This window comes from Zootermopsis nevadensis, unplaced genomic scaffold, assembly GCF_977971745.1.
Source record: "Zootermopsis nevadensis isolate Lab colony 2312 unplaced genomic scaffold, Znev_1.0 Znev_ptg000016l, whole genome shotgun sequence".
In the NCBI taxonomy this organism is placed as follows: Eukaryota; Metazoa; Arthropoda; class Insecta; order Blattodea; family Termopsidae; genus Zootermopsis; species Zootermopsis nevadensis.
The window spans coordinates 3,691,502-3,718,319 of NW_028259148.1; the positions used below are offsets into that span (position 1 = coordinate 3,691,502).

A 26,818-nucleotide genomic window follows, 5' to 3' on the forward strand; every position below is an offset into this window, starting at 1 on the left:
CTGGTTATTGAACAACTCTGGGTCTCCATAACTCAATACCAGTCATGTGCATGTTCACAGTTCGGTATATTTATTACAACTATTATTAGGATGGTTACATCAGGAAGGAAGTAATGGGTGACGCAAGCTGCACCCATGGGAGATTTGAGAAATGCTCACAAAACTTTGATTGGAATATTAATAAATTTCTGAGTGCCAGGGGCTACATTTCAGGCATTAAAACATGAAGTATTCAGAAGGTACACATTTTAAAGTTTCAGTTGCTATGTGTGTGCTTTTCATGCTGGTGCTTCAGATGTATGAGGAATTTGATGCGATATGGAAATTATCCCATCGGAGGCCAAATTAATTTTATCATGCCACTTACACATATAAATAATAAAGACTCCATTAAATTATTTCTGTGGCAGATAGGAACTCCTTGGTACTGTTGAACTATTACCATTTTCTATCAACAAAACAAACCAGATTTTTGTTGAGTTGCAGCTAGTTGATAATCAAAATTCTTTTGAAATCCAATGCTTCCTTTTACTAGGAACTTCTCTGGTTCTAACACAAAGCTACAAGTTCTGTTCTGAAAGTATAGTAGGTTACAACAAAAGTCATGCAGGTACTGATAACAGACATACTTGGGTATGTGATGTGGTCAGTGCGTATTTATCACGAGATACAAATAATTTTTTTTTAAATTTGGAACATTCTTTTAAAATAAGAACCTACTCCTAATACTTCCCATTACCACCAAAATAATTCCAAAGTAATGCAAAACGGAGACTGATAATTTCACAAGATGTTATTGATCTTCAAGTGCCACTGAAGTTCAAAGATTACAACGTTATGGGTCACAAGATTAGATACTTTGCTGGGGGCCTTGAAATGCACATATGTCGCATTAATATGATGACCCACTGAAAACTCAAAGTTCACATCTTTAATAAGGATAATGTGATTTGTGTCAAAGATTCAATCTACTTCAATCAACATTATTTAGTTTCTTATACAAGAACAATAGTGACTGACATCAGTTATCACCAATCACATAGCCTGAATCGTTCCAATAGGTCAGAGAAATATCATTCATCCATGCAACATGTCCACACATTCTTCGAGATCAATCTCCTTCATTTACTTTCCGGCCAGTCTATTTCTTTTCCACCTTTTGTTCAGTGTATGGTGACTTTCAATTCATTTTGTAAATACATAACGAGAGAGCATACACACTGTGGTGTTAATACCGAGAGAGGTCAGAAAATTAAGAGAAAGGAAATTTTACCATCCATGACCAGAATCAAATATGCAGCAGCTTTGCAATTGGTTCCGACATCTTTCGTGCAGCGAGTACTTCATTAAACCAACTCTATACCAACAAGGATAGACGTCGCAAGTGTCTGTTGCCCTTCCCGTATTTCAGATGCACATGATCCCACAATTTTGCTTAAATCTGCTTAGGGCTTCAATATATCGGAGTATGGACGTAGTACATCTCAGTCCCTGCAGACGGGGCAATTCAATTTCATTAGTTTAAAAACTGCAATATATACACACATATTTAAAAACTGTACTGAACCTGTAAGACAACAAAGTTGACATGGATAGATGGCAGAGTAAACAAGTCTTTTCTTCTGCAACAGGCAAAGGGATGTTGTAATATTACACAGTTATTTTATTGATCAGTTTTATATAACAAGATAAATGAATCTTGGTTTTCATCAAATCGTTTCCAGAAAAAAAAAATTTCAGGGTATGGTAAAGCTTAAAAGTTACGTGTTATTTATTTACATTCGCACACAACTGACACCACCTCCATTCATACTAACCTGGCACAACTGAGAAAATTATATTAAGAAAAAACCTTAAATTACAACATTCAAGCTAAGTACCAATTTGTTAATATTATATGTACTTAGTATTCCAGGCTCTTAGAAACACAGTAGAAAATGAAGGCATATATGGGTTATTACAATCAATACATATTTTAAGCATTTAACCTATCACCAGCTTTAAAACATTCACAAAGAATCTGTACAAATTGCAAAATGCTCTCTTTCTTGCACCACTTAGAAAATTGTGGGTTAGTTTTTTAATTAATATTTTTTTAATCAATATTAATTGTAGTAACAAAAAAGCTCCCTTATTATGACAATAAGGCATGTTGTGGTCAGGAGCCAACAAATCTCGCGCGCGTCCATTCTTTTATGACCCTGATCCAGAAGACTTTTTGTCATTATTAATATGGCGAATCAATACCCGTTATGACACCCCACTGGAATCAACTGACATGTTTTACTTCATGTATTAGTAGATATGCAGGTTTTGTCCATTAAAACCAGACCTTTTAACACTGCTTCCTTTGTAAACAATTATTTTGGAATGAGTAATTCTACCTCTTTCTTTCACAAACAAGCAAGGGGAATGTGCTTTATTCTCCCAAATTTCTTTGAGAAGAAATCCTGTTAAAATACACCACAATTCAAGCATGTATCACAAAATCACAGAGTTAAATAATTAACCATATAATTACTGCATCTCCATCATCAAGATTCCAGTCCACCAAAAATGAAATATTTTAAAAAGACTGGATATAAAACAAGCACTGACCTCTTGTTGGTAAAACACTGCCTGAAATTTTATTTCAAAGCAGTTGTATTGAAGCTGTATCGTTTATATTTACATGAACATTCCTTGTATTCTATTCTCCCTACTTTCAGTATAGTAACATGTTACAACTGCAAGTTCAAAATAATGTTCACAGACAAAAAAGGCAGGGCACATAATAAGGTGTAATTGTGATAAATGTGAAGGTAAGAAAAGTCAACTGAAAACACTTTTTCCATCCAAATGTGTCCGATATTAAAATTCAGAAATGTCAAAGGGCGCATATATTTGAAGAAATAAAAGATTATGAGATATATTCAGAACCCAAAAGTACATCAAAATAAGATGACCTTTTAAATACGAAAAAGGAGAGCACTACACGTTTAGAGAGTGAAGGGCTCTTGTATAAATTTACATACAACATGCATGTAATCTTTTACAGTTAATACAAGTAGTGCTCAAGAGAACGGCCATCATGCCGAGAGCCATTCCAATCTACACGTTATGACAAGAACTAAAGCCGTGTTGCTTCTCTTCCTTAACATTTACCACAACATTTATGGAACATACTGTTTTCTCATCTAAGCAAGGATTTCAATCTATAATCATGTTTTATGTTGTCTCCACCCCAGCCTTTAGAGAATATCTCTGTTATATTTGAACCACTGCCACAAAAAAGATTAACATGTCACTGCACAGGTTGAAAGACATGGTAGTTGATGATACGTGTCTAGTTGGGTGCCTCCTCTCCATCCACGGAGTCCTCCAGAACAGATGAATCGTCACTACTGCCTGTTGGTAGGGAACCTCGTTTCGTGCCTGTCAGCCGTGGAAGCCCAATACCTGCACCTGCCCCACCACGCCTAAATAAGAAAAGCATGCCCATAATTAAGGTCTTCCCACAAACTTCATTTCAGGCTAACATTAAGATACATCATAAAACATGGTATTTTAAAGGTTTCTTTACTGTGTGACAACTGGTTCCAAGTTCCTAAAAATTAGAATCTCTTTAAACAGGCGATGAAGAAAGCAAATATTTAAATTTTCAGCCTACATCTGATTCAGACAGAAAATTAAGAATAGGGCAAACACTGAACTACGGCGCAGATTATAAAAATATACAAGAAAGTGATCTTAATGAATTGGCTGATATTGATGTAACTCATTCATTTCCATTGGTCCACAATAGGACTTGAATAATAAAAATTCCAGAGGAAGGAGTCAAACAAATTAACGTAACACTGACAAATTAAACAGGTATTCTTGTTCGTGTAACACAAAGTGGACTCCTGAAATACTAATAGGATCGAGTCTTGGAAAATTAAAATGCGGACGGATATTGCAGACTATGGGTGATTTAATAATAGTCATGTCAAGAACAAAACAGGGAAAACAAGTACAGGACTAATTCAATTTCATTACAGGTATTCAAACCAATAACAAGATTACAGACAGTTAAAGTTAGAGAACCCTGATTGGAATCCTGAAGTATAAGGCAAGACTTAACGAGGAAAATAAAATTCAAACAATGGTTCGAATGAAAAGGATCACAGTAGTGACAAAAACATCATGCCAGAAAACATCATAATGTGCCCCCCCCCCCCCCCAAAGTGAGAGAACATATTTCATGCTAATAAAGTACTGATGTTTTACACAGGCAAGAAAAATGTATCTGGGTGTCCACCAAATATTAATGAGGGCAATATGTATCTAAAAGTTGATTTTTAAAGTGGCTTCTGTGTAGCTGGACTACATCAGTCAAATTTGGGTGTCTTCTGAGGTCTACAAAAAGCCCACACCATTTGTAAAATACTGACCACACAGAAAAATGCATGACACACCACTGATACAAGTGATCATTGAGAAATAATAAAAAAATGTTCCACTTGTTGCACAGCGGTGAACACACAACCACACGCACATTTGTAATGAATACCACACATACCAATGTCATGATAGCAAAGATCAACTATCGATATACAGAACAAGAAATCCATTATACATTATAAAAATTTATAAGCCCTATTTCATATTAAAAGAAAAATTCTTTTCAAAACCTTAAATAAATTAATTAATCTGGTGAAAAGCATGGGCTCTAACATCCTGTATGTTTAATAAATAAACAACGGCAGGACTTTGTATGGTTTAGTTTTAAGATCAGGACGAGTGGAAGAGGAGTAACTTTAATGGTGAGTTGCATACAGAAATTTAATGCCATGCAACACATGTAAATCCTTTACCTTTTCTTCAGTTTGTATATTGCAAGAACGGAGAAATTTATACTTGGTAGCTGATACAGAATGTGTGAAAAAAGGGAAACAGGTTACTGATGATCTGAAGATCATGTCAAAGAGAATATCACTGGCGGCTTAACTTCCTCTGAGGCGGATTAGATGGATGTTCCTCACTGCATTAGCATAAAAAGTAAACAAGAACGGGAACCTTAAACCACAAACTTCCCTTGCAGACAAGAATTTTCTTTTCAAATCATAAATACAGAATAAATTATTTAAATAGTTTATGACCAAAGAGGTCACATTTCTTATGCACAATTATTACATTCTGAAACAAGTAAAATAAACACTCCAAGGAAATAATTTTACTGTTTCACATGTATATATCAGCATTATTCACAAATGCGCTATCCCTAAACAAATTTCCATTGTTTTTACCACACACAACACAAGCTGAAAATAGCTGAACAATTCGCCAGAGACATAAAACCGGTTATATGAATCTACACGGTTATCGACAGTTATGCCCTAAAAGCTACAGTTTCTTGATATACCAAGACAATGAAATACTGGCTTCAGCACAATCATTACATTTCTCGAGTTTTGGACAGAGAAATGAACAAGCATGTGCAATGAACATCACCGATGACAATACACCGCCCTTCAGTCTATAAAACAATGATACAATGGATACAATACAATAACATGATGCAGGAAGTAATACTTCCATGAATGTTACGCCTAATAATGCTCTCTGAAAATTTTTACAATGTCTCTTTTCCTCTACTGAAGAAGAGATTTGCAATGACTAAAAATCATTACTAAAGAGGAACAATACATTTATGACACAACTCACCTAAGTTTATTTTTGAGGTTAGTGAGCTCTCGTGACATGGTCTCATTTGACTCCACCATATCCTCCATTTCCCTCTGCGCTTTCCGTTTTTGCGCCTTCTCACGGCTTATTTCTTCTTCTGCCTCATCCAGCTGTCGCTTGAGGGCTTTCACTCTGACGTTCACCTATAGTCAAAGGAAGAAATACGTTTAATGCTCGTTTGCAAGTTATCTATGACCATCCCTACTTCATTCTTTGGCATGTTAAATACATAAAGAAATCTCCATGTGGGGCTATGGTGGTAGTAAACAGAATATTTGTTAATGGGAATATTTACACCTACAAGAATATCATATGCAAGCAATTTAATTATTTCAACAAAGTCTGCATTAAGTAAAAATCAGGGTGAAAAACAGGCACAAATAAATGAATATAATTATGGTAAAATGTCCGGTTACATTAATATTCCATCATGTATTAAATAAATGCATAAAGTATTACATCATGTGAAATATCGGTAAATGAGAGTTGAAATGCGTACCTTCTCCACCTGTTCCTTGTATTGGTCGGCATGCCTTCGCTCGTCTTCCAGCTGCATTACCAGCTCCTTCAGCTTCTTGTCTTGCTTGCGGTTTATCTTTTGCTGGGCAAATCGCTCCCTAAAACAATATATATATGTCAATTACCATTAAAAAAAAGTAAAACAAGATTGAAAAACCAATTCCTTTGTAAATACAACAAATATTTTGCAAAGGGAAAACTGCATAACGAGGAGCTTCACAGTATGTAGTCTTCACAAAACTGCTGAGAATGAGACAAACTGGATATGCATGTATGGAGATGGAACAGACCACTTAAAAAAGTCCTAGGGTAGGTGGAAGAATACTATTAACATGGATTTCAAACTTTTCAAGTACTTTGATCCATGGAATTAACTGCCTGCATTCTATATAGCAACATTACATTTAACACACAGAGAAAAAAATTATGTAATAATCAAAAGACTTAAAATATTTAATACAGAACAGAATTTCAGAATCTGAGAGCTGTTCCACTGGTCAGAAAATTATTAGGGAACGAGACATTAAATACTACTATATTTTCTTGGAATGTGAAAAAAGAGAGAGAGGAAAACAAACTTTGCTTCTGCTTCTAGCTGTTCTTCTAGATTGTTGATCTTGCTTTCGAGTGTGGCAATGGTGGCCTTTGTCTTTGTCCTCTGGGCTGTCTCCAATTCCACCAACTTGGCTTTGAGTTCCTTGTTCTGCCTTTCTAACAGCATTCTCCCCGTCTCCAGTTTCTGCGTTGCTGATCGTTCTGCTGCCAAATCTGCAAATTATCCAGTAACATGATAACATAAATGAACACTTATGTAACCAAACCCCTGCTCACAGCATAGCAAGAGAACAGGCAATCCCAATGTGAGCATCAGCCAGAGAACAACGCTGGAACCAGGGATTTGGGATTAGCTCTTTCTATCAGACTCAACAGAATAAGCATTTTCACCTGAAGATAGCAGAGCCAACTTCTGAAATGTAGTGGCTTCATTTTTGTAAGACTTAATGATGAATCTAGTCCAGAGAATACTAAATTAACGCACTGTTTTTAGAAATATTTACACTTAAATCTGAACCCTTGATGAATGGAACTGTTCTGTCCAAAACAGTGACAGGGTTAAAGGACATGCAGTCTAAGAATTGCTGACCTGTTGTAAGTTGCTCAATAGAAATCTGTGCCTTGCGTGCTCGATCCATGAGGATTTCCGAGTTGCTCTGCTCCTCCTCTAACTCTTCCTCCAAAGTCGCAATGCGAGCCTCAAGGCGTCTCTTCTCGTCAAGCAGAAGCGTGCTACAATAAATTAACATAACTCACAGTAATCATTAGTCTTAGCTTAAGTCTAACACAAACACTTCACTCTAATACATATTTCCCAATTCTGGTCCAAAAAATCATATATACATATACACACACACAAACGTGTGTGCATGCGTACACAAACACATATATACAGGCTGTTCCACGATGTGAAGTCAATATTTGACCTACATTCAGGAGAGGTCATTACAAGTAAAAATAATCAAGAGTAATTATTTTGCCTATTTTTAATACTAAAGTAATCAAACCAATTAAGGATTATCTACAACACCTGAGTCAGAAATGGCTGCTGTCTGGAAACTGCCCCCCTAACTCCAACAGGGAAAATAATCCATCTGATATATTTTTCTTTGCAGTCTTATAGAAATTTAAGAAGGGGTTATCTTATATTTCATTTCATTTTCAATACAGCAAATATGTGTGTAATTTGGAACAAAGACTAAGTTCCTGAATTGAATCATGGCATGCTTAGTTAGATCTTAATTTCAACTTTTTCTAAGTACATGAATGTGTCACATCCTCAGTACCTATCAGCAGTTGTTGCACCATCATTTTGTCTTATTCTGTTCACAAGACACCATCACGTACATAATTTTTGTGTTCAAAATGCCTCATACTCAGAATATATGTTGTAACAACATTGCTTTGAACAAGAAAACTGACACCAAGTATTCCTTCTATGGACAGAAGATTTTGTTACTTATTTCAGAATGGCATTCTGGAACAGGGTAGGTGGTATTAATATAAACCAAAACATCAGACTTGTATTACTGCACTCCAAGCTGTTCAACGGATAACCTATGGTACAGCAACAGGGATTAGATTTACTGCCAAAATATGAATAGCACAATCTTGTTAGTCATATAACTGGTTATTATAAAGGGTATTTAATTTCCATGCTTGACGACAGGACTTTTCTCAACTTACGCTGCTTGTGCAGGGCTGTTAGCCATTATAACACTTATTCTGCGCCTGCAACGGAATATATGCTGACATTTATGTAATGGAAGAACATTACTAATACCACTTTACGTAAAATTTCTTAAACATGACCTCATCTAATAAATAAAAACTGGATATAAGTTCTCCATTCACTGCATTAAATGTGACACTGGATGCAAGAATAAACAGCTGGAATGGCCTTTTATCTGACTACTACTACTGCTACTTAAAAAAAAGTATCACTAACCACCCTTCTCTGTATGGAACATAAATCACTCAAACAACCATTTCCACCATGGTCATAAATTAATTATTTCAGCAGTCATAAATGTTACGGCTTCACTGACTTATAAAACAATTTTACAGGACTTTTATCCAAGACCATTTTGTAATACAGCATTACAAGACATTTAAACAGTCAATCAGAGCATATTTTATAAAAGAAATTAAAATCATAATAGCGTCAGACTGCCTAACATACAAAATGGTATAAAGAACATTATTTTTGGAGATACAATGCACTGAAAAAGAAAGTTTCAAATCGTAAAATGAATATAACTGGTAACACTGATACAGATATCAACTCAGAACACTTGTGAATATGAACATTCTCATCCTGCACTCAACTTACCCCTTACTGGAATTGCTGCTGATTTCCTCTTGTAATTCATCTCGTTCACTCTCTGCCACTCGTCTAGCTCTCTCAGCACTGGCTAAGTCTTCACTCATTTGTGCCAGCTCTGCTTCCAAGCTCTTGAGTTTTCTCTCTGTCTCTTTTGCTGCCGCAGCCAGTTCATCTCTTGATGCTCTCGCTTCCTCTGCATCTCGAGCAGAATCCTTGGCTTGTGCCTAGAAATAAAAAGTGTGAACTTATCTTAAATCTTTAATAAATATGAAATGCTAATCCATGCACTGACCCTAGTAGCATGATGTGAGATTTGATGTTCTCATGGATTGAAATTGTATATGTTGTATTCCTGGGTTATAAAACAATGTGGACTTGTGGGTGTACAGCATCACAGCCCAGAAGAACATTTACAAGTAGTGTGATACAACGCTAGAGAAGACGGACTCCTCAAACACACTTTAATTCCATGGAAGACAATCATTACTGACCTAAACACTCTCTCTCAATACGAATGCAAACTAGTACACACGTGGGGTCCCACAGAGAAAATCCCGAGATGGAGATACTTCATCCAGTCATTTCTGAATGCCGATACACACGTACATCTTCATGCAAAGTGCTCATTCCAGCGGTCCAATTTCAATCAAAACTGGAAGGTGTTGACAGTTTTGCAACACACCTTACATAAAATTTCACAGAAGTCTATCCACCCATTCTCAAGTTGTTATTTATGTACAGAGGCACAGATAGACACAGAAATTACATACAAACACTATTAATTACCAACCTGCAGTTTCTTGAGCTGCTTAAGTGCATCTTCTTTAACCTTATCATGCATCTCAAGTTGCTGTTCCATGTCCTTGAGGTCAGCCTCGAGTTTCTTCCGCTGGGAAAGAGCATTGGCTCGTTGTTTCCGTTCATCCTCCAACTCAGCTTCTAAGTCTCGCAGCTGCTTCAGTAGGCCACGCCTCTTTTCCTCAGCCTGTTCCTCTTTTGCCTGAAGCATTCACACATCAAATCAGTTTATCTTTCTGAACGCCCTACAGCCACAGCCCCTCCCGCCTCCACTCATATAAAACTCGATAATTAGATAGTTCTCTAACTTCCAATATTAAGCAATGTGACACTGCAAATTTCCAGTCACCTTTTTTACTTTTGGTCAGGTATTAACTTCCATTTTGACAAATCTGAAACAACATTTGTGGTTTACTTCGAGCTCTCCTACAACCCAAGTGATCTGAGATGACCATGACAATCTCATCATCAATTCTCAGTTGCTTAACTCGTCTTGTACTGTACACCTTTCAACCACAGACAGATTTCTTGTTCTGCTCTAACATGTACACCATGCCAAGTCCCTTGGATTCTACAATGGACTGAGGGTTCTGTACCGACTGGGATGGTGTGGGTCGTAGGGGAAGCTAGTCGTCCTGTGTGGTCATGCATCCGGAAGGTGTGTGATTTGTCTAAATTGTTTAGCTGCTGATTTGGAAATATTATCTTTGGATTTATGCCTAACCTGCTTCCCTCCACATATTTCTTTACAATATTTTTTAAACTATACTTAATTTCTTTTTGTATCATTACGCCACGGTCTGTAATTAGATATTTCATACTGAACTGCACTATCTAAACTATTTAATTTGTTACTAAAACGTGCAAGAGCAGTGTATTACCACAGTCAGCATGACCCATGGAAGTTCCACTGAGGGAAGGGCTAAATAAATACAGACTCTAAGCTGATATTTATGAATGCAGTAGACTAGTTGTGTCACCTGAAGATCTCGCTCAAACTGGGTGCGCAGTGCCTGCATGTTTACTTCCAGTCTCAACTTGGCATCCTCAGTAAACTGCAGCTCATCTTCCAATTCCTCGTTCTGAGCCTTCTGTTCTGCAAGCTGACTTTCTAGAGCTCGCTTTGCCTTTTCCAGCTCATGAACCTATCGTAAAAGACAAGAAGACAACATTCAGCACCCTTCCTTTATAAGTATCTCGGTAAAATTGTTATTCTCACCAAAAGATTATACCAGGCACAGAAAAGTTTACAGCAATACCAACACGAAACTAAACTGCAGAAAAATGCATGCATAAAATAATGGTTGCAGAGTTTCCAGTTATTCCTGCCATAAAAAGACAGTTTACATTCTTATTATAGCCAGAAAATACTAGTGTCTGCCAAGGACGTAAGGTTTTTAAATGAAATTTTCTATAAAGCAGTCTCAATAAAAAATTAACATAATTAACAACAACAAACAAGGCAAAACTTATGGGGTAATATATACATAAGTCAGAATGCAGCACAAAAATTCATGATTATCTGACTATCTCTAATCTTCAAACACAAAAACATTTTAAATGTGAAAGTAAATAATAAAATGTCAGAACTTAACCGTCAGTCAAGGAACATAAATTATTATATTTTCTACATCTATATAAACTCCTGCCTAGAAAATAATATAAGAAAAATATTCTACACACTTAGCACAGAAATAAGCTAATTCATATTTGAAAAGTAACAGCAATGGTATATGAACCCAATTCATGTAACGAATCATCAGCGTCCAAAAAGATACCCATGCGCTTAACTTGTGTCTAGAATGTTGCTTATTAATTAACTAGGCTAATTTAAATCATAAAAGATACTATCCTTCTTCAGTGCCACTGTTGCATCATAACAAAACATGCCAGAGATGTGAATAAGAGTAATATCTTACCTCTGCCTGAGGGGTGTGGTGCATAACAGAAGAAATAAACAAGTGTTAAGATGCATGCACTGCTGCACTAACACCAACAGTTAAAACTCTATAAAGCTAAGCAATAAACAAACAGACTAGGAATTTAAACTATAGCTGAGCCTTCTAAAACACCGTGTCTGTGCAAATGTGTGTACAATTGGTTAAATGTTGCAGACAGTGTGGAAGATATGCAATAACCATCATTAACTGTGAGCTGGTATACAGTGAAAATAACTCAAGTAAGAAAACTCATACACTCTCAAATAAACATTCATTTATGACCACAATATTATTTCCAGCATACTTAGAGACCACAACAAAACACCAAGTTTGGAAGCATGTGGTTGTGAAGTTGAAGGTGAACTTGTATACAAAAAAAAAAATGTCAAGAAATATACTTGATTAAGACTTTCTACCTGAAATAACTTTCATTGTTTTAATGATATGAAGAAAAAAGTAATCCCTGACTGAGCAGTGTGGTGTCTGCAACGTAATAGCTTGGAAATAACAGAAATAATTTCAAAGTCAATGCAGCAAAGAACGTACTAAGAAAATATGGGATACATACTCCAGAGGAGAAAGCCTTTCCACTAATTTTTCATCTTGAAATTCCATAATGAAAATGATAAGATTACAGAACTTATTCCCGCAGAACACTGTATGATAACACTGCACGCTATGTGTTACACATCTTACAAAGAGATTCCCTGAAATAAAAGGAAGTGTTCCATCATGTTACACTGCTTCAGTTTTCCAACAGATATATATTTTTTTTATGAATAAACCCAATGTATCTTTCCAGTGGGTCTGACTGAAAGAAAGATATCTCAGCTTCATTTACCATGGTCGCCAACCAGCTGGAGTATGGGGAGGGAGAGTAAGACTGCCAAACGATAGCACATACATCATCTAGCCCTCCTTGTCCCTTCCATCTTCCCCTCTTACTGTGATGCAGCTCAGGCTCAAAGATACTGAGTCCAGTACACAAAGAAACATACTCACATTCTTATCAGCAGTGCCCTGGTTGTTAACCAGTTCATCTAATTCAGCCTGCAGCTGGCGACGCCCTCGCTCCAGTTCTTCAACCTTGTCGTTCATTTCATCAATTTCTCTCGTCAGAGAAAGAACTCTCGTCTCTTTTTCTCGTGCTTCCCTCTCTGCTGCATCACGCTCTTGTGCAATCTGTTCTGCCACAGCCTGTTTACAAAGTACTGTATTATGTACACTTTCTCTATTACAGAATGGAAGACACTTGGCAACCAATTACATTCACATTCTACTCACTCTTACAAACCACAACAGAAACTCATTTGACCAACCCATGAGGGCAGACTCTGCACAGTACTTGTATCTACTAACCCCAATATCAAACTATAGTAAACCAAAGACAAACAGGACCACATTCTTTACTATTCAAGTATGTTGCCATGTGATCACTTCCTTAAGCTTCTAAAATATTTACATTTTGTGAACAATCAGATTCCACCAATACAAGACAAGGGAGATCCCAATTATGGCAGGTAATATAAAATCAAAAAAATATTTTAAATTCAAAACATTCAGAACTGTACCACTGAAAAGAACACAGCATTGGAAGTAGTAGTCATAAAATTTGAAACAAAGGTCATCTTTTGCTGATACATTCTGAAAAACAGGTAAGATTTGGAATAAAAATGTCACTCTGTGACAGATTTAGATATCTATTTAATGTAAATGTGTACCTTGAAACAGAGAGAAACCTAAATAGCACAGATGTTACACACACATCAGTATACAGAAGGTTGAATGAAACAGAGATAAAATTCTTATGGACAAGTACTTCACATCTGGATCTTCAAAGATGTTTAAATACTCCTTATAAAGCTGCTATGGATACTTACCACATTTACTGCAATGCATGAAAGGGTTTACAACATACCCCTAACAGGGTATTCTAATTAAATTAATTCATATTATAACAATTTTATTTACTGACACGTCTTTCTTTCATAACAGATTCCGAATTAAAAATAAGATATTCTGTTTAGTTCCACAGGTCTTACCTTCTCCTCAGCCAAAACCTTATCAAAGTTGCGTTGCTTCTTCTCCAGTTCAAGGACCTTGGCTCGCTGAGCTTCTAGATCAATATTAGAATCTTCCAGTTCAGCTTGCAACTTCTTCTTAGATTTATCAAGTTTATCATTGGCTGCCTGTAACTCTTCAACCTGGCGCTGCAGTGCTTCAATGTCCTGCACCAAATGTTCACTAGGTCAGATCATCTCTAATCACAATTCTGATAGAGTAAAACTAGATACCCTGATCTCATACAATCCCCTTTCAGCAGTACTGAAGGCTGGAGACAGTGACACACTTCAGCACAATTAAAATTGAATTATTTTCTCCACAGTATTAATATATTAAACAGTAAAAATATAAGGCATATAGCCTAAAATTTATACCCAAAATCAAAAACTTTACCTTGAATAAACCTGCTTTCAGCTGTCATGACCATAATTTATAACCATCTTTAGTGCAAAGCAGTTCTTCACAGCTGTCAATGAATGACATGTTACTGAATACTATTTGATATTGTTACTCAATGATGTGATTTTAGTAAGGTAAGGTACTATGTTTTTGACCAGATCTCTATATTCCACCCTGTGTAACTACTAGAAGTTGGACCGCAACCAGCAAGCCAGAGTTTGCGTCAGTATAAGAACTGAACTGCCAAAACACAATCTAGCCTACTAAGGTAAGAAATGCCACACTTACTTTTGCCAACTTCTTTTTAATCTCTTCAAGTTGATTAACCTGCTCAGCTTCCTCCTCAATGCGTTTCTTGGCATCAGCGAGGTTTTGCGACATGGCAAAAATTTGTTTTTCCAAGTTCTTCTTCGCTTCTTCTTCTTCCTCTACTTGTTCTTGAAGGGCTTCTTTCTCACTCTCAATTTGTCGTAATCTCGAGCTCAGAGCAAGCTTCTGTCTAGTCTCTTCTTCGAGCTGAGCCTATTCACAAGAGAGTTACATTCACACTTCACATGTCAATCAAAGCCATAACATCAGACCATACAACAGTAAACCTCTCCACAAGACACATTTTTTTGGATATATATATATATGTTTGCAGGACAAGTTCACAATTAAAATGAGCAACATAAAATTCAGATTTTAATGTGTTAAAGAAAACTGACCTCACTCAAACAAGCATCTACTACATAAGAGCTTCCGATTACCTGAGCCTCGGACAGTTGGCTCTCCATTGTAGCCGCACTTTTGGTAGCTGCAGATGTCCTAAGTTCTGCCTGCTCTAACTGTGCCGTGATAGCTTCAGATTCTTGTTGAAGCTTAGTGAATCGGTCAGAGAGGTCTGTACGCGAACGTTCAAATTCCACAACCTTGCTCTGCAACTCTACCAGCTGACTCTCAGCCTGCTTACGACGACGTTCACATTCCTGGCGATTTGCACCGACTGACCTCAATTCTGTTGTTAGGTCAGCATTTTCAGCTTCCAGTTGTGATTTGACCTTCTCCAAACCAAGCTTGGCCTGCAAATACATAACAAAATGGTTGTCTGATTAGACAACATGTAACAACATCCTTTACATTAAATATATCATATTAAAGTCAAAATGCTAAATGGTAAATGTATGGCAAAAGGTTTTACAAGCAGTTAAATAGATGTTAGAAATTTTACTTTAAAATGTGACATCTCATTTCATGGCAAATATTCTCTCCGCACACACAAGTTACATTTGGCAAAGACCTATACAAGTTTCTGACGCAGAAAATTATTACACATGACAACGAGAAATACCATGATTTCAGTTTTTTCAGTCTGCTGAAGACAACCCTCTGAGAAATGCTACAAGCAGTGGTAATAAAAAAAACCCTTTACAGCAATGCCACACAATCCATCTTACCTTCTTAATAGACTCCATCTGTTCATTGATGAGGGCCAAATCCTGGCTGTACTTGTGCCTCATTTCTGCTATAGATGTCTCATGTGTTGCAGCATCTTCTTCAAGACTCTTCTTCAGGGTGGCTAGTTCCTGAAAATATAACAACACCCATTAAAAATATCTTGTCTAAGGACCCTGAAGCACTTTATCCTTCAAGCAATTCCTTCCACTTAAATCTTAAACTTAAGAATTGTATTTATTTAACAAAGCTACCAGTAGCTCGGACTACGCAGCATCAAATGATAGGATGATTAATGAACTGCAAAAGATATGAAAGTGATTAATCATCACCAAATTTAAGGTAGTATCGCAGCGTGAGCAACAAAGGGAAAAATGTGAAAACCTGTTTCCATAACGTTCACACTAAATTTAACGCTCAGCTGAAAAATGGGATGGGGAAACAAACAAGAACATGTTCACAATGCATTCTTCATTTAAGCTCAAGGCTAAAAGGGAATTTCCATCTGTAACACTCTTGTGTGCAACAGACATGGTCTACTCTTCCAAATAGTGTTTGTACCTGTTCCCGTTTGGTACGCAGCTCCTGCTGTGCCGCCGTTGTGTCCAGGGAATCCAGAAGTTCATTTTTTAGTGCCTCCAGTTCTTCATTTAAGTCCCGCTTTTGTTTCTCTGCCTTGCTGCGAGCTATTTTCTCAGCTTCTAAATCTTCTTGAATCTGTACACAAGACAGCAAAATGTAATGACTATGGAGTAATAACCACCCATTTTCCATACTCATGTTACTGAAGAACAAATTCAAAATAAAAAGTGCTGAAGAAATCACTCAAGGTATCACAAACCAGGATTTCCTAAAACAATGCATTCATAAAGGGCTCTGTTCCATGTAAAAAGGTACTTATTAGAATAAGAACAGAAATGCACTAAATATCTGTATGTACAAAAATCTTCTTTGTATCACTGGATTAAATTTAAAAATGTAACGTATGTACAACTGAAAACCTGCTCACCTCAGTCAACTGGGACTCAAGTTCGCGAAGAGCTTTCTGTGACTGAGCCTTGCCAGCACCTTCCTCATCTATCTTCATGAGGGCTTGTGTAAGCTCTTCTTCACGCTTTCCAAGTTGAAGCTGCAGTTCCTCAACTTGGAGACGACGCTCGTTCAACTGCTCTTTGAGGTCACTGACTTCAGTTTCCACTTTTCGCTTACTGCGGTCCATCTCTTGTCTCTGTTGCTGATCCCGCAGCAGCCTCTCCTCTAGGTCGGCAATTGTCGCTTCATGCTTGGTCTTCAACTTCGCTAGATGTTTTGCTTTCTCTTCTTCTTCAGCGAGGGTCTGTGACAAGTCCGCTGAACGCTCCTCGAGCAGTTTCTTCTCTTTCAGAAGCTACAGTAACAAAAATAATTATCACTTCAGTCATCTTTCTCTTAAATGTACTACGATGTTAACAGAGAATTATATATGTACTGGCATCTTATACCAGTATTTCTGCAGGACCTCATACTTAAATCATTCTAAACCAAGAAATAAAGGATTGATTAATTAAAAGAAACAATGAAGTAAATAAAGAATTTAAATATACTGACAATATATTAATGTAATTCCAATATCTCATTCTTTTGGCTGGAAAACTCCACGGACATGTTAATAAATTATAACTTCAGAAAACAAGACGATATGTGTCTTGCGTTATAATAAACTGCTCCTGATGTGGTTGAATGTTTGAATTATTCAGAACAGGGAAAGAAAGAAAGTGAGGAAACTCAGTGAAAAATGGAGAAATGATTCAGAGGGATACAAAGGGGGAGGGGGCGACACTACCATTTCAAGATGAGACTGAGTCAACCCATCTGGCTGATAATGCATGAACTTTTAGAATATGAAGTTGGTAATTTTGAAAAAGGTTCAACGCTGGATACTGTAAAACAATTTATTACATACGCAATAAAACTCTTCTAAGTAAACAGAATTTAAGCCCAGGGATTTCCAAAAGGTGCGAGGGGAAAACGAACTTTCAATTCTCATGTAGAAATCTTATAGTTGAACTTTGTCAACAAGGAGTTAATGTACGTTGAGTGATGACTGGGAAATAATGTCCACATATGTCTACCTTCTGGTTTGTATCTTCACTGAGTGCGTAATCTTCCTCCAGTTTCTTGATCTTGGCATCACACTGCACCTTCTCCAGCTGAAGTTTCTGTCTTGCTGCTTCCTCCTCTTCTAGCTGCTCTTCCAGGTCCTGTACACATATTTATAACTTAAAGAAATATAAAGCTACAAGCTGATGCTATTTTAGAACAAAATTACGTGTGTTTCTAGTAACTTTACTCACATCCAGGCCACACAAAGTTCAAGAAAGTAATAAATTAAAAAAATGGACACTGAATTATCTTTTAAGGTACATAAAAACCCCCATTAAATTTACACCATAAAAATGGAAGTTTATGGTTGTATCACAATATACTGAACACCTTCCCCCTTGACTTGAGCTCTTCTGCTGATCACAGGCCCACATAATTCCCCCGGAAAGGACTCCCCCCTTAAATTTCACAAAATCATCACTACAAATCCAAAGTCAAATAAAAACAAAAGTCATAAGACGCACAATGACCTGAGTCAAATAATTAGTCTCAAATAAATTTACTTTTTTTGCATCCTAAGCCAATGCCAGTGTTTCAGAAAGCCCAACATGTCAAAAATCTGACACTGTAAAACGTTAAGCACCTTGAAACGCAGAAGCTATAAAAAGTCTACATTTTGTTTATGCCCTAAAAATGTCAAATGATATCCTCAGTAACTAATCCACTAAATTACCACAAATAAGTTTCAGACCAGATAGCAATTCTGTACTTAAATTTCTTACTACACATTGTGTGTTCAGCAAAAATGTTGTCACCTGCAATGTCAAAGTACTGGATTGATCACTGTGAAGCAATATTATCTCTCCTTATTGTACATCCAACCCTGGAGGATGCTATTACGACACCTACAAAATTCTACTGTTTCTCGAGAGAGAGAGAGAAAAAAAAATCATAAAATAGGCTACCCTCGGAGTATTACCTGTATATTGAGCTGCAATTTCTTTTTCTCTGCAGTTAAAGTGTTGGATCGCTCCTCCTCTTCTTCAATACGAGCTTCCAGATCATGCAAGATCTCCTCCAATTCCTGCTTACGGGCCGCCAGCCTTGCTCGCATCTCCTCGGCTTCTGCACAGAGTTCCACTTCAGCCTGAAGTTGCTCCTGTAGAGTTATCTTCTCCTCAACAGCCTACGATGGGGGAAAGAAATACCAACTGCTCAACAATGAAATTAACCATGTTCATAGCATGAATATAAACAAGCCTGATTCACATAAGACAATCTTAGATAATATGGATCACTAAATTCGCTTTTATATGAATAATTATGAAATCTCAAAGTGATCATCGACACAAGTCTGTAATTGTAATACAAGATGACGATGAAAGACTCTTGGGTTACATTACGTTGGCAGAAGATATGGTTCATTCACCATTCAGCCACCTGACAAGCTTGCAATCTGAGAGTCTTTCATCAACTTCGGTATCCGCAAAAGCTTCACTTAACACAAACATAACTGAAGGGAAATATACAAAAATCGGGTGAACATTATGGCCAATACACCTAATTCACAGAATTCCATATAAAAAACAGTGATTAAAAGTAATTTAAAAATAAAATGGAAGGAAAGAATTCTACGATGTCTAAAATTATCTACAGTCATAAAGTGTGAGAATGTGGAACCTACAAAAATTGGAAAACTCCAAGATACAGAACTTTTAAACCTGAGAATTGTTCTCACCTGCTGCAATTTCCTCTCGTGCTCCTGAGATGACCGCACCTGGGTGTCAAGTTTCTCTTTCACTTGTTTCAACTCGTCCTCTTTCTGTGTCAGTTTCTCCTCCTGTTTAGTCACCTCTAGCAGAGGCTTCACCTTAGTGTAAAGTCGCCACCACTGCCAGTTACGCAGTTTCAGATACGCTGCACAGTTGCGCTGAATGATGCGAATTGCATTCAACTGCTGCGTGCGTTTGTGGAAGTTTCTAGCGAACAACAAGGGATGTGAAATGTAGGCATTAAGGCATCAAGAAAAGCAAACAGCCCAAATGCAAAACAGTGAAACTCCATACATTCTTGCTTCAGAATATTAGTGTCCTGTTCTGTGGTATAACTTAAGTTACAAAATTTCCTGAACACCTGGAAAATTTCTAAGTGTATCTCCTTTTTCATACAGGTTAGGGAGCTGCGTACAGTTTGACACTCCAACACATAAAACAGACAATAGAAGTGATACACTGAAATGCATTTAAAAACAACAAAACCTCTAAATGAATAAATTACAAAGGAAACTGATGTTTCTGCAGTGGCCAAACTTAAAATCCCTGGCATTTCACACAGGCAGAAGGAATGACATCATGCGGTCATAATTTGATACCCACACACGGGAATTAAGTTCCACAGGAACTGAATGACTTTAATTAGTGAATAAAAATCTAAAAATACAAGAACAGTTTCATAGTGTCAAAACTCATCTTTAAAAACTCAAAAAGAAAATTAAACCGAACTGAAAAAACTGTCCTTACCTCCTGGCCAAGAATCCACGGCAAAATGCTTGAAAATTGACAATAAGATCAGTGATCTTATAATCTCGCTCCTCTTCCAAATGTGCCAGCACACCGGCACGGAAAAAGATCTTGGACTGACCAACTCGATACAGATTAGGATCTAGCTCCAAAGCATGAATCTGCATAAATTAAATATTATAAAATTAGATACTTTATCACACAGAAGAACCATTTAGGATGTCAATGTACTGTTCCAGAATGACATAGACCTACTGCCAGGTACAAGCAAGGAGAAAACCCCCCCACTAAACTAAACTAAACCAAACCCTGGTATTAGGAAAAGTGGGGGGTTTTATTTGTCAGTCAGTTAAGTACAGTGGGTGGTTCCTTGAAACCTTTTAGTTAGGGTTCATAGTATTTTTCATTCACATTCTAACACTAAAACAAAAGTAAACAAAACATTGCTGTATTTACCATTTTTTCACAGGCCTTTTTTCCATCCATAAAGCCTTTGGGAATAACATTTGGAGTAAGGAGCTCATATCTGAAACAAAATTCAAAATGTGTATTGTATTTGTCTCTAAAAGGCATAACTTTTGTTTTACTTGAAGATAATTTTATGTTGTGTTCTTTGGAGATTTTATTCAATTATGCACAATGGAACAGAAGCTGCCAATGTACTATGACCAACAGCTCATCCACAAAATGGCAAAATTTTAGAGTCGCTTACTATAAACTTGTAATTTAATCTTTCGCGGCTGGCCTATGACAATGTCAATAATATAAAGTGCATGAAAATACCACCCCCATCAAAAACTTTGCAATATATTTCTTCTTGAAATTAAAAATTTACACGCAATTTATTTAAAAATTTACATGTGCAGAAATTAATTATGTTTAAATTTTAAATATTGTAATACCTGATTCAAACAAAATATGGCATAACGAAACTTCAAAATCCACACATCTTTATAGTAGAACATTACAGGAAAACAGTTGCTATCTTTGTATTTTACTGTATATGAAGGATAAACGTTAAGCCAAGAATTTAGTAATCCTGATTGTAATACATCATTGTCGGAACCCTTTAAAACTAACTTGTCAGAAGTACTGATTCATATGGAAAGTATACGAGGACTTGGTAACATAAATGGCATGAAAATGTATTAAATTCGCTTCAAGAGCACATAGTAACTTAAACAGAAAATTAAAAGTAACCTGAGAGCATTCAATTTTGACGAAGCAGAGACCTAAAAATATTATTCTTACAATTACTTCATACACAAAGCAAAAACTGTGATTACAAAAATCTTATACCTTTGACGGAATTCCTGGAAAGGTATGCGGTTAGGGAAGCCCTGTCTGCAGATACGAATACCCTCAAGAACACCATTACATCTCAGCTGGTCAAGAACAAGTGGCGCATCAATCTTGCCGGCACGTTTCTCATGGTTGGGTATGATACATCTCACAAAGTTAGGGTTGGTATTTCGAAGGGTCACCATAAGCTTGGCTAGTTGCTCTTTATACAGTTGTGATACAGTTCTGAACATGCCCTTTCGAGTCCTAGCACCGAACTGGGTGTCCGTAAGGGCTTGCTGTGCCATGCCCACAATCTCAGCTGCAAACATAAAACCAACTGTAAAATCAATGATACTCATCTTAACATTACACTGCATTTTATTGATTCTGAAGTCAACTATTTATTGGCACCCAAACCACGCACATATGAACACGTGCAAAACAGACACATACGCACACACAAGGGGGCCTTGTATATATATTCATTAAGCAGAATTTTTCTTCAGAAATTGACAGACATTCGGCTAGTCAAAGAAATATCCTACCTGTTTCAATACTCAGAGATTCCTTAAAGTATCACAGCCTGACACTGGTCCAGATCCTGAGCCAGATGAATACAGTTCATACCCTCACATTCTATTATTTCTGATATTCCTTAACATTATTATTCCAATTATGATTACGTCTCAAAATTATAATTACGAAGAATACTATAATTAATGTACGATGACTTACGTACAATATCTCTTCAAATCATTTTCCAACTTCACTACTAACATACGAAGCCAAAATGACTGGCTTACCATCCTTCCAGATATATACAACAAACGGATCCTGAGAAGCCTGCAGAAGTGAGACAACATTCTCATTTAGAGGGTCCATGTTCTTCATGAGCCACTTGGCCGCTGAATAGTCCACACGACCTGCATAATGAATGACGGCGAAGTCTGCTACGCCACGGAAGTCTGTCTTGAGGAACTTAGGATGAACATGGTGAGCGCCAACCAGCTTCTCCACAAACGACTTGTCAGTAGCTTTAGGAAACCAGCATTCCTCATCTAACAGAGCCATAATGCCCATTGGCTATAAAACAAGATAAAAACATTTACTTCGTGTGAAAATGTCATAAAATTTTAATCTGGAAATCAGGAAGTGACCATCATTTTTTATTAAAGACATTTAAAGCACCTAATGTCTGTACTGCAAATATTTATTATACACCTTGCAAATACGATACAAATACAATATTCTATTCTTCCATGGCATACTGTATATAAACATGTCAACTGACTTTAAAGCCGAATGACAACCGTATGACTAACGATCAGTAATTCTTCATTTTTACATATATGAGTTTCATATGAATCTCATTGTAAACAGCAATTATTTCCTTAAAATTCATTAACCATGAGATCTTTGTAATGGCAAAGTAACGTGCTTCCGTTATGGCATGAACTAATTTTTTAAATCAATGCAAATGACTGCCACAGACAAAAGACAGATATGATGATAAGTGACTTGCCTTGTCAATAAGATCGATTGTGGGCTGAAGATCAAGACCGAAATCAATAAACTTCCACTCAATGCCTTCACGCTGGTACTCTTCCTGCTCTAGAATGAACATAGTGTGGTTGAAGAGCTGCTGAAGTTTTTCATTTGTGTAGTTGATGCAAAGCTGCTCAAACGAATTCAACTGTGGATGAAAAAAATGCACATTAAGGACAGTCATTAATTTATGCAGAACTGCTAATGTACAGACAAAAAATTTCAGCAAAAAATAATATGCATAATTTTAAACAGCCTGTGTTCTGCTACAATTTCTCCACAGTCTAAAAAAGCAGATGAACTCAAAGAAAATGGTGGTTGAAGAAAAAGAGAAGGGAAAAAGGAAACACCTAAACATGGCAACTCACCTCAAATATTTCAAAACCAGCCATATCTAGAATACCAATGAAGGATGCTCCTTGCCGTTTTGTACGATCAAGTGATCGATTGATGCGGTTCACCAGCCAACGGAACATACGTTCATAGCAGGCTTTGGAAATAGCCTCCACTGCAAACTCCACCTGTTCTTTAGTCTGGGCCTTGGTAACGAAGTCACGGCCAACTTTGATGCGTGGCCTGAGGAATGCCTTGGTCATCTCTGTGACACTCAAGCCCAAAAGATGGGCAATTTTCTGTGCCATTGTATTGTCAGGCAATATAGCTTGGTCAGAGTTACGCTCTTGCTTGAACTTCATGTTCCCAAAGAGCATCACTGCTGAGACCGTGCGGTAAATAGCTGTAAGAAATAGAAATATAATAAAACCAGAGGCGCACAATAAAATATACCTCATTTTCTGAAAACATGGAAACTGTAAGGCAAAACAGAACAACAAAACTTTATTCTCAGTGCTGGACATTTCAACTATTACAGGTCATCACTTCACAAACTCCTTCCACTTTATATTATTACTCATGTTTATTCTAGACATGTTATGAATCTTCCTTTTCCATCTGAAATTATCTAAACCTTCTCTACTTTGGGTCCTAATTACCTAAAACTAATTAGAAGTAGCTTCTATACATAATTACCAAGGCTATCTATCAATTGCCTGAGACTGTATTATCTGATATGTGAATTGAACACAGCGTTCTCACATACACAGCAAGTATCGTCTGGAAAAAAAGAAATTATGCCAACAACATCTCAGTAGATGCCTGAATATTTCTATTATAGGTACTGTAAACTCTTACCTTCCTTGCATCTTACCACACCATAAGTATTCGTCCAAATAATTACAAAGATCCATATTTAATGAATTCAACACCCTGATAATTTTCGTAATTATACCGCACTACATACCCGTTTTTATAGCAAACCTTATGAATACTCTAAATGATTCACTGCTTTCCTCAAATCAGTTTCATTGTATTGCCATAAAAATGTCATATCCATGTCTGAATCTTGATGTTTCTTGACCTTCCAATAGCCTGTCTCAGTTTTTTTCTCATATAGTGACATACTGTCATAAGTACAAATGTTTATAGTTTTTGCATATGTAGGTACCTATCAACTAATCATGAAATATCCTGTACCATAACATGTTATATGTCTGAACACAACAAAGATCTTATAATTAAAAAATATATAAAGACACTCATATTATATTCACCAGAAAAGTCATCACTTGTCATTCCCATGATAGACATGGCTTTGCAGGTGGCCTGGAACTCTGCAATATCATCCACACCAGGTACAGGAAGGTGTCCCCCACTGGACAGGAATGCATACGTTTTTGGATCTTCCAGGATGAATTCCTCTGAAAGCACATAAAAACAATATGATACAGAACCAAATTCAAAGGAGTTTTGCTTCTCTGTAAATTTTTAACAAACAGTGAAAAGATTATCACTTTCGCTCACAGTAAACCCACAACACATATTTCTCTAAGCCATATGCAAGTTTTTCCAGATAAATGAAGTTCACAGACAGCTATCTCTTCCCACAAACTTAGAACTTTAGTCATTAAACTAGTAATACATCGTAGCAGACAAATATTAATTAAAATATTAAAATTTCCAAACTAAAGATGACAAATATAATGAAAGTTCACATCCTCTCTCATCCACAATAAAGAAGAAATTGTCTGGCTTACTTTTCTGCTCGGGAGAGGATCCAACCAGAAGCTGGTAGAAAATATGGAACGTTCGTTCATCCTTGGCTTGACGTATGGCACGAGATTTTTCCAGTAAGTACGTCTCAATGTTTGCTCCTGCTATGTAACCAGAAGCATCAAAGTTGATGCGGATAAATTTCCCCTGAGGAAGAAAAAAAAAGTCCCTATTAACACAATACATGTGGTATATTGAAATATAAACACAAAACCTAAGTATTTGAGAAACAAAACTATTCTACTAGTTCATTCTATGTTTACAGGGCTTGAACCTTGCCTTAATTCCAGTAAAACAGAGAAATTACATCTCACTATTATAAATCCAATGCACTAAATTATGTAAAATACCTCATAAATATTCATACTCAATTAGAAAATGGAATATTTAATATATATTTAATCTTGGAGTTAAACAACTTATGAATAACTGTGTATTACTACGGAAAATTGAGTTTCTTTAGTTCCAATGATGTATATACTTACAAAACGTGAAGAGTTATCATTCTTAACAGTCTTGGCATTACCAAATGCTTCCAGAATAGGGTTGGCCTGTAGAAGCTGCTGCTCCAATTCACCCTGCAGGATAAGAATGAATTAGTACGTACCTCAAACACAATTCCTGATAAACTTTCGGGAAAAGCCAAAAAATATTAAACATTATCAGCATAAACCTTGATTAATTTAGTTTGTATAAAATTATCGCACTATCTTCTAATTTGTTTTATGGGAAATCACTTGAAAACTCGATAATCCATTTAATGGCTACTTCAGCCGACAGGCCAACTCTTTAATTCTGCAACGCTATAGCATTTTGGCATTTTATGGAGGCAGAATTAAGCTTCTCCTTGGAGAACACACTCACTCTACATGAGGAAGGCAGCCATTCCGACAAGATTAAATAAATGCCTCTATGCTACATGAAAGCACTTCTCGAAGCCTATTAAAATGATGATTCATATAAACCGCTGTAACTTTTCCACCTGCTCAGCTCCTGTTACAGATGCTTGAAGAAGCAATATTCAAAACTGCAAAGCTCTACTACTGGGAAACACTTTCCAAGTGCTGACTTACAAAAACATTCCAAATTTACACAGCACAACATCAAATACCTACCGCAAAATTTGGGTTCGACTATTTGAGAGCATGGAAAAGAAAGGAAAATATATTACTTTGTTGTTGCCTTGGCGTCCTTTTGCTCATGCAACTTTGTGCATCATTTATATGAAGATAAATTAATCACAGAAGTTTCTTAAATGTATGTTTCACACAATCTCATGTAACGACAAAATTATCGAGATAATCTTACGGATTGCACACAGCAATTTTCTGATAATAAAACTCTCGAGTTAATCTACCTGATGTCAAAGTAGAAACAGCAATTTTACAATCTCATTTATCGGACAGAAAGGGTGCTGGGGCAGTACTAAGTCATTTTGTGTAATTCTCAAGTCTAATTTGCCATATTGAAGAATAATGTTACCAAGAACATGACACCACTAGATGACCTAAGTTCCCTGAGATACTTTATATGTAGCC

The 26,818-nt window shown here is 36.6% G+C and overlaps 1 protein-coding gene across 5 annotated transcripts in view; it reads right to left on the reverse strand.

The window, feature by feature from the left end:
* Nucleotides 1-1,640: 1,640 nt before the first annotated feature.
* Nucleotides 1,641-26,818, reverse strand: part of zip (myosin heavy chain 10) — a 69,588-nt gene continuing 44,410 nt past the window's right edge. For 2 of the 5 annotated variants that reach the window (XM_022082955.2, XM_022082954.2), the window contains 28 exons: nucleotides 25,766-25,858; nucleotides 25,265-25,427; nucleotides 24,782-24,928; nucleotides 23,540-23,907; nucleotides 23,149-23,319; nucleotides 22,430-22,709; nucleotides 21,642-21,945; nucleotides 20,799-20,868; nucleotides 20,343-20,503; nucleotides 19,562-19,802; nucleotides 18,803-19,009; nucleotides 17,853-17,981; nucleotides 16,751-17,128; nucleotides 16,303-16,458; nucleotides 15,744-15,872; nucleotides 15,057-15,368; nucleotides 14,596-14,829; nucleotides 13,887-14,072; nucleotides 12,847-13,041; nucleotides 10,885-11,049; nucleotides 9,897-10,106; nucleotides 9,113-9,330; nucleotides 8,467-8,511; nucleotides 7,370-7,512; nucleotides 6,804-6,993; nucleotides 6,206-6,323; nucleotides 5,686-5,849; nucleotides 1,641-3,458 (listed from right to left, as the gene is read on the reverse strand). In XM_022082955.2, coding sequence (XP_021938647.1) covers nucleotides 3,326-3,458; nucleotides 5,686-5,849; nucleotides 6,206-6,323; nucleotides 6,804-6,993; nucleotides 7,370-7,512; nucleotides 8,467-8,511; nucleotides 9,113-9,330; nucleotides 9,897-10,106; nucleotides 10,885-11,049; nucleotides 12,847-13,041; nucleotides 13,887-14,072; nucleotides 14,596-14,829; nucleotides 15,057-15,368; nucleotides 15,744-15,872; nucleotides 16,303-16,458; nucleotides 16,751-17,128; nucleotides 17,853-17,981; nucleotides 18,803-19,009; nucleotides 19,562-19,802; nucleotides 20,343-20,503; nucleotides 20,799-20,868; nucleotides 21,642-21,945; nucleotides 22,430-22,709; nucleotides 23,149-23,319; nucleotides 23,540-23,907; nucleotides 24,782-24,928; nucleotides 25,265-25,427; nucleotides 25,766-25,858 — 5,310 coding nt within the window. In that variant the 3' untranslated portion in view covers nucleotides 1,641-3,325. Of the gene's footprint in view, nucleotides 3,459-4,835; nucleotides 5,003-5,685; nucleotides 5,850-6,205; nucleotides 6,324-6,803; nucleotides 6,994-7,369; nucleotides 7,513-8,466; nucleotides 8,512-9,112; nucleotides 9,331-9,896; nucleotides 10,107-10,884; nucleotides 11,050-12,846; nucleotides 13,042-13,886; nucleotides 14,073-14,595; nucleotides 14,830-15,056; nucleotides 15,369-15,743; nucleotides 15,873-16,302; nucleotides 16,459-16,750; nucleotides 17,129-17,852; nucleotides 17,982-18,802; nucleotides 19,010-19,561; nucleotides 19,803-20,342; nucleotides 20,504-20,798; nucleotides 20,869-21,641; nucleotides 21,946-22,429; nucleotides 22,710-23,148; nucleotides 23,320-23,539; nucleotides 23,908-24,781; nucleotides 24,929-25,264; nucleotides 25,428-25,765; nucleotides 25,859-26,818 lie in introns of all 5 variants that reach the window. The other 3 variants (XM_087349398.1, XM_022082956.2, XR_002546336.2) reach the window with 2 other exon arrangements.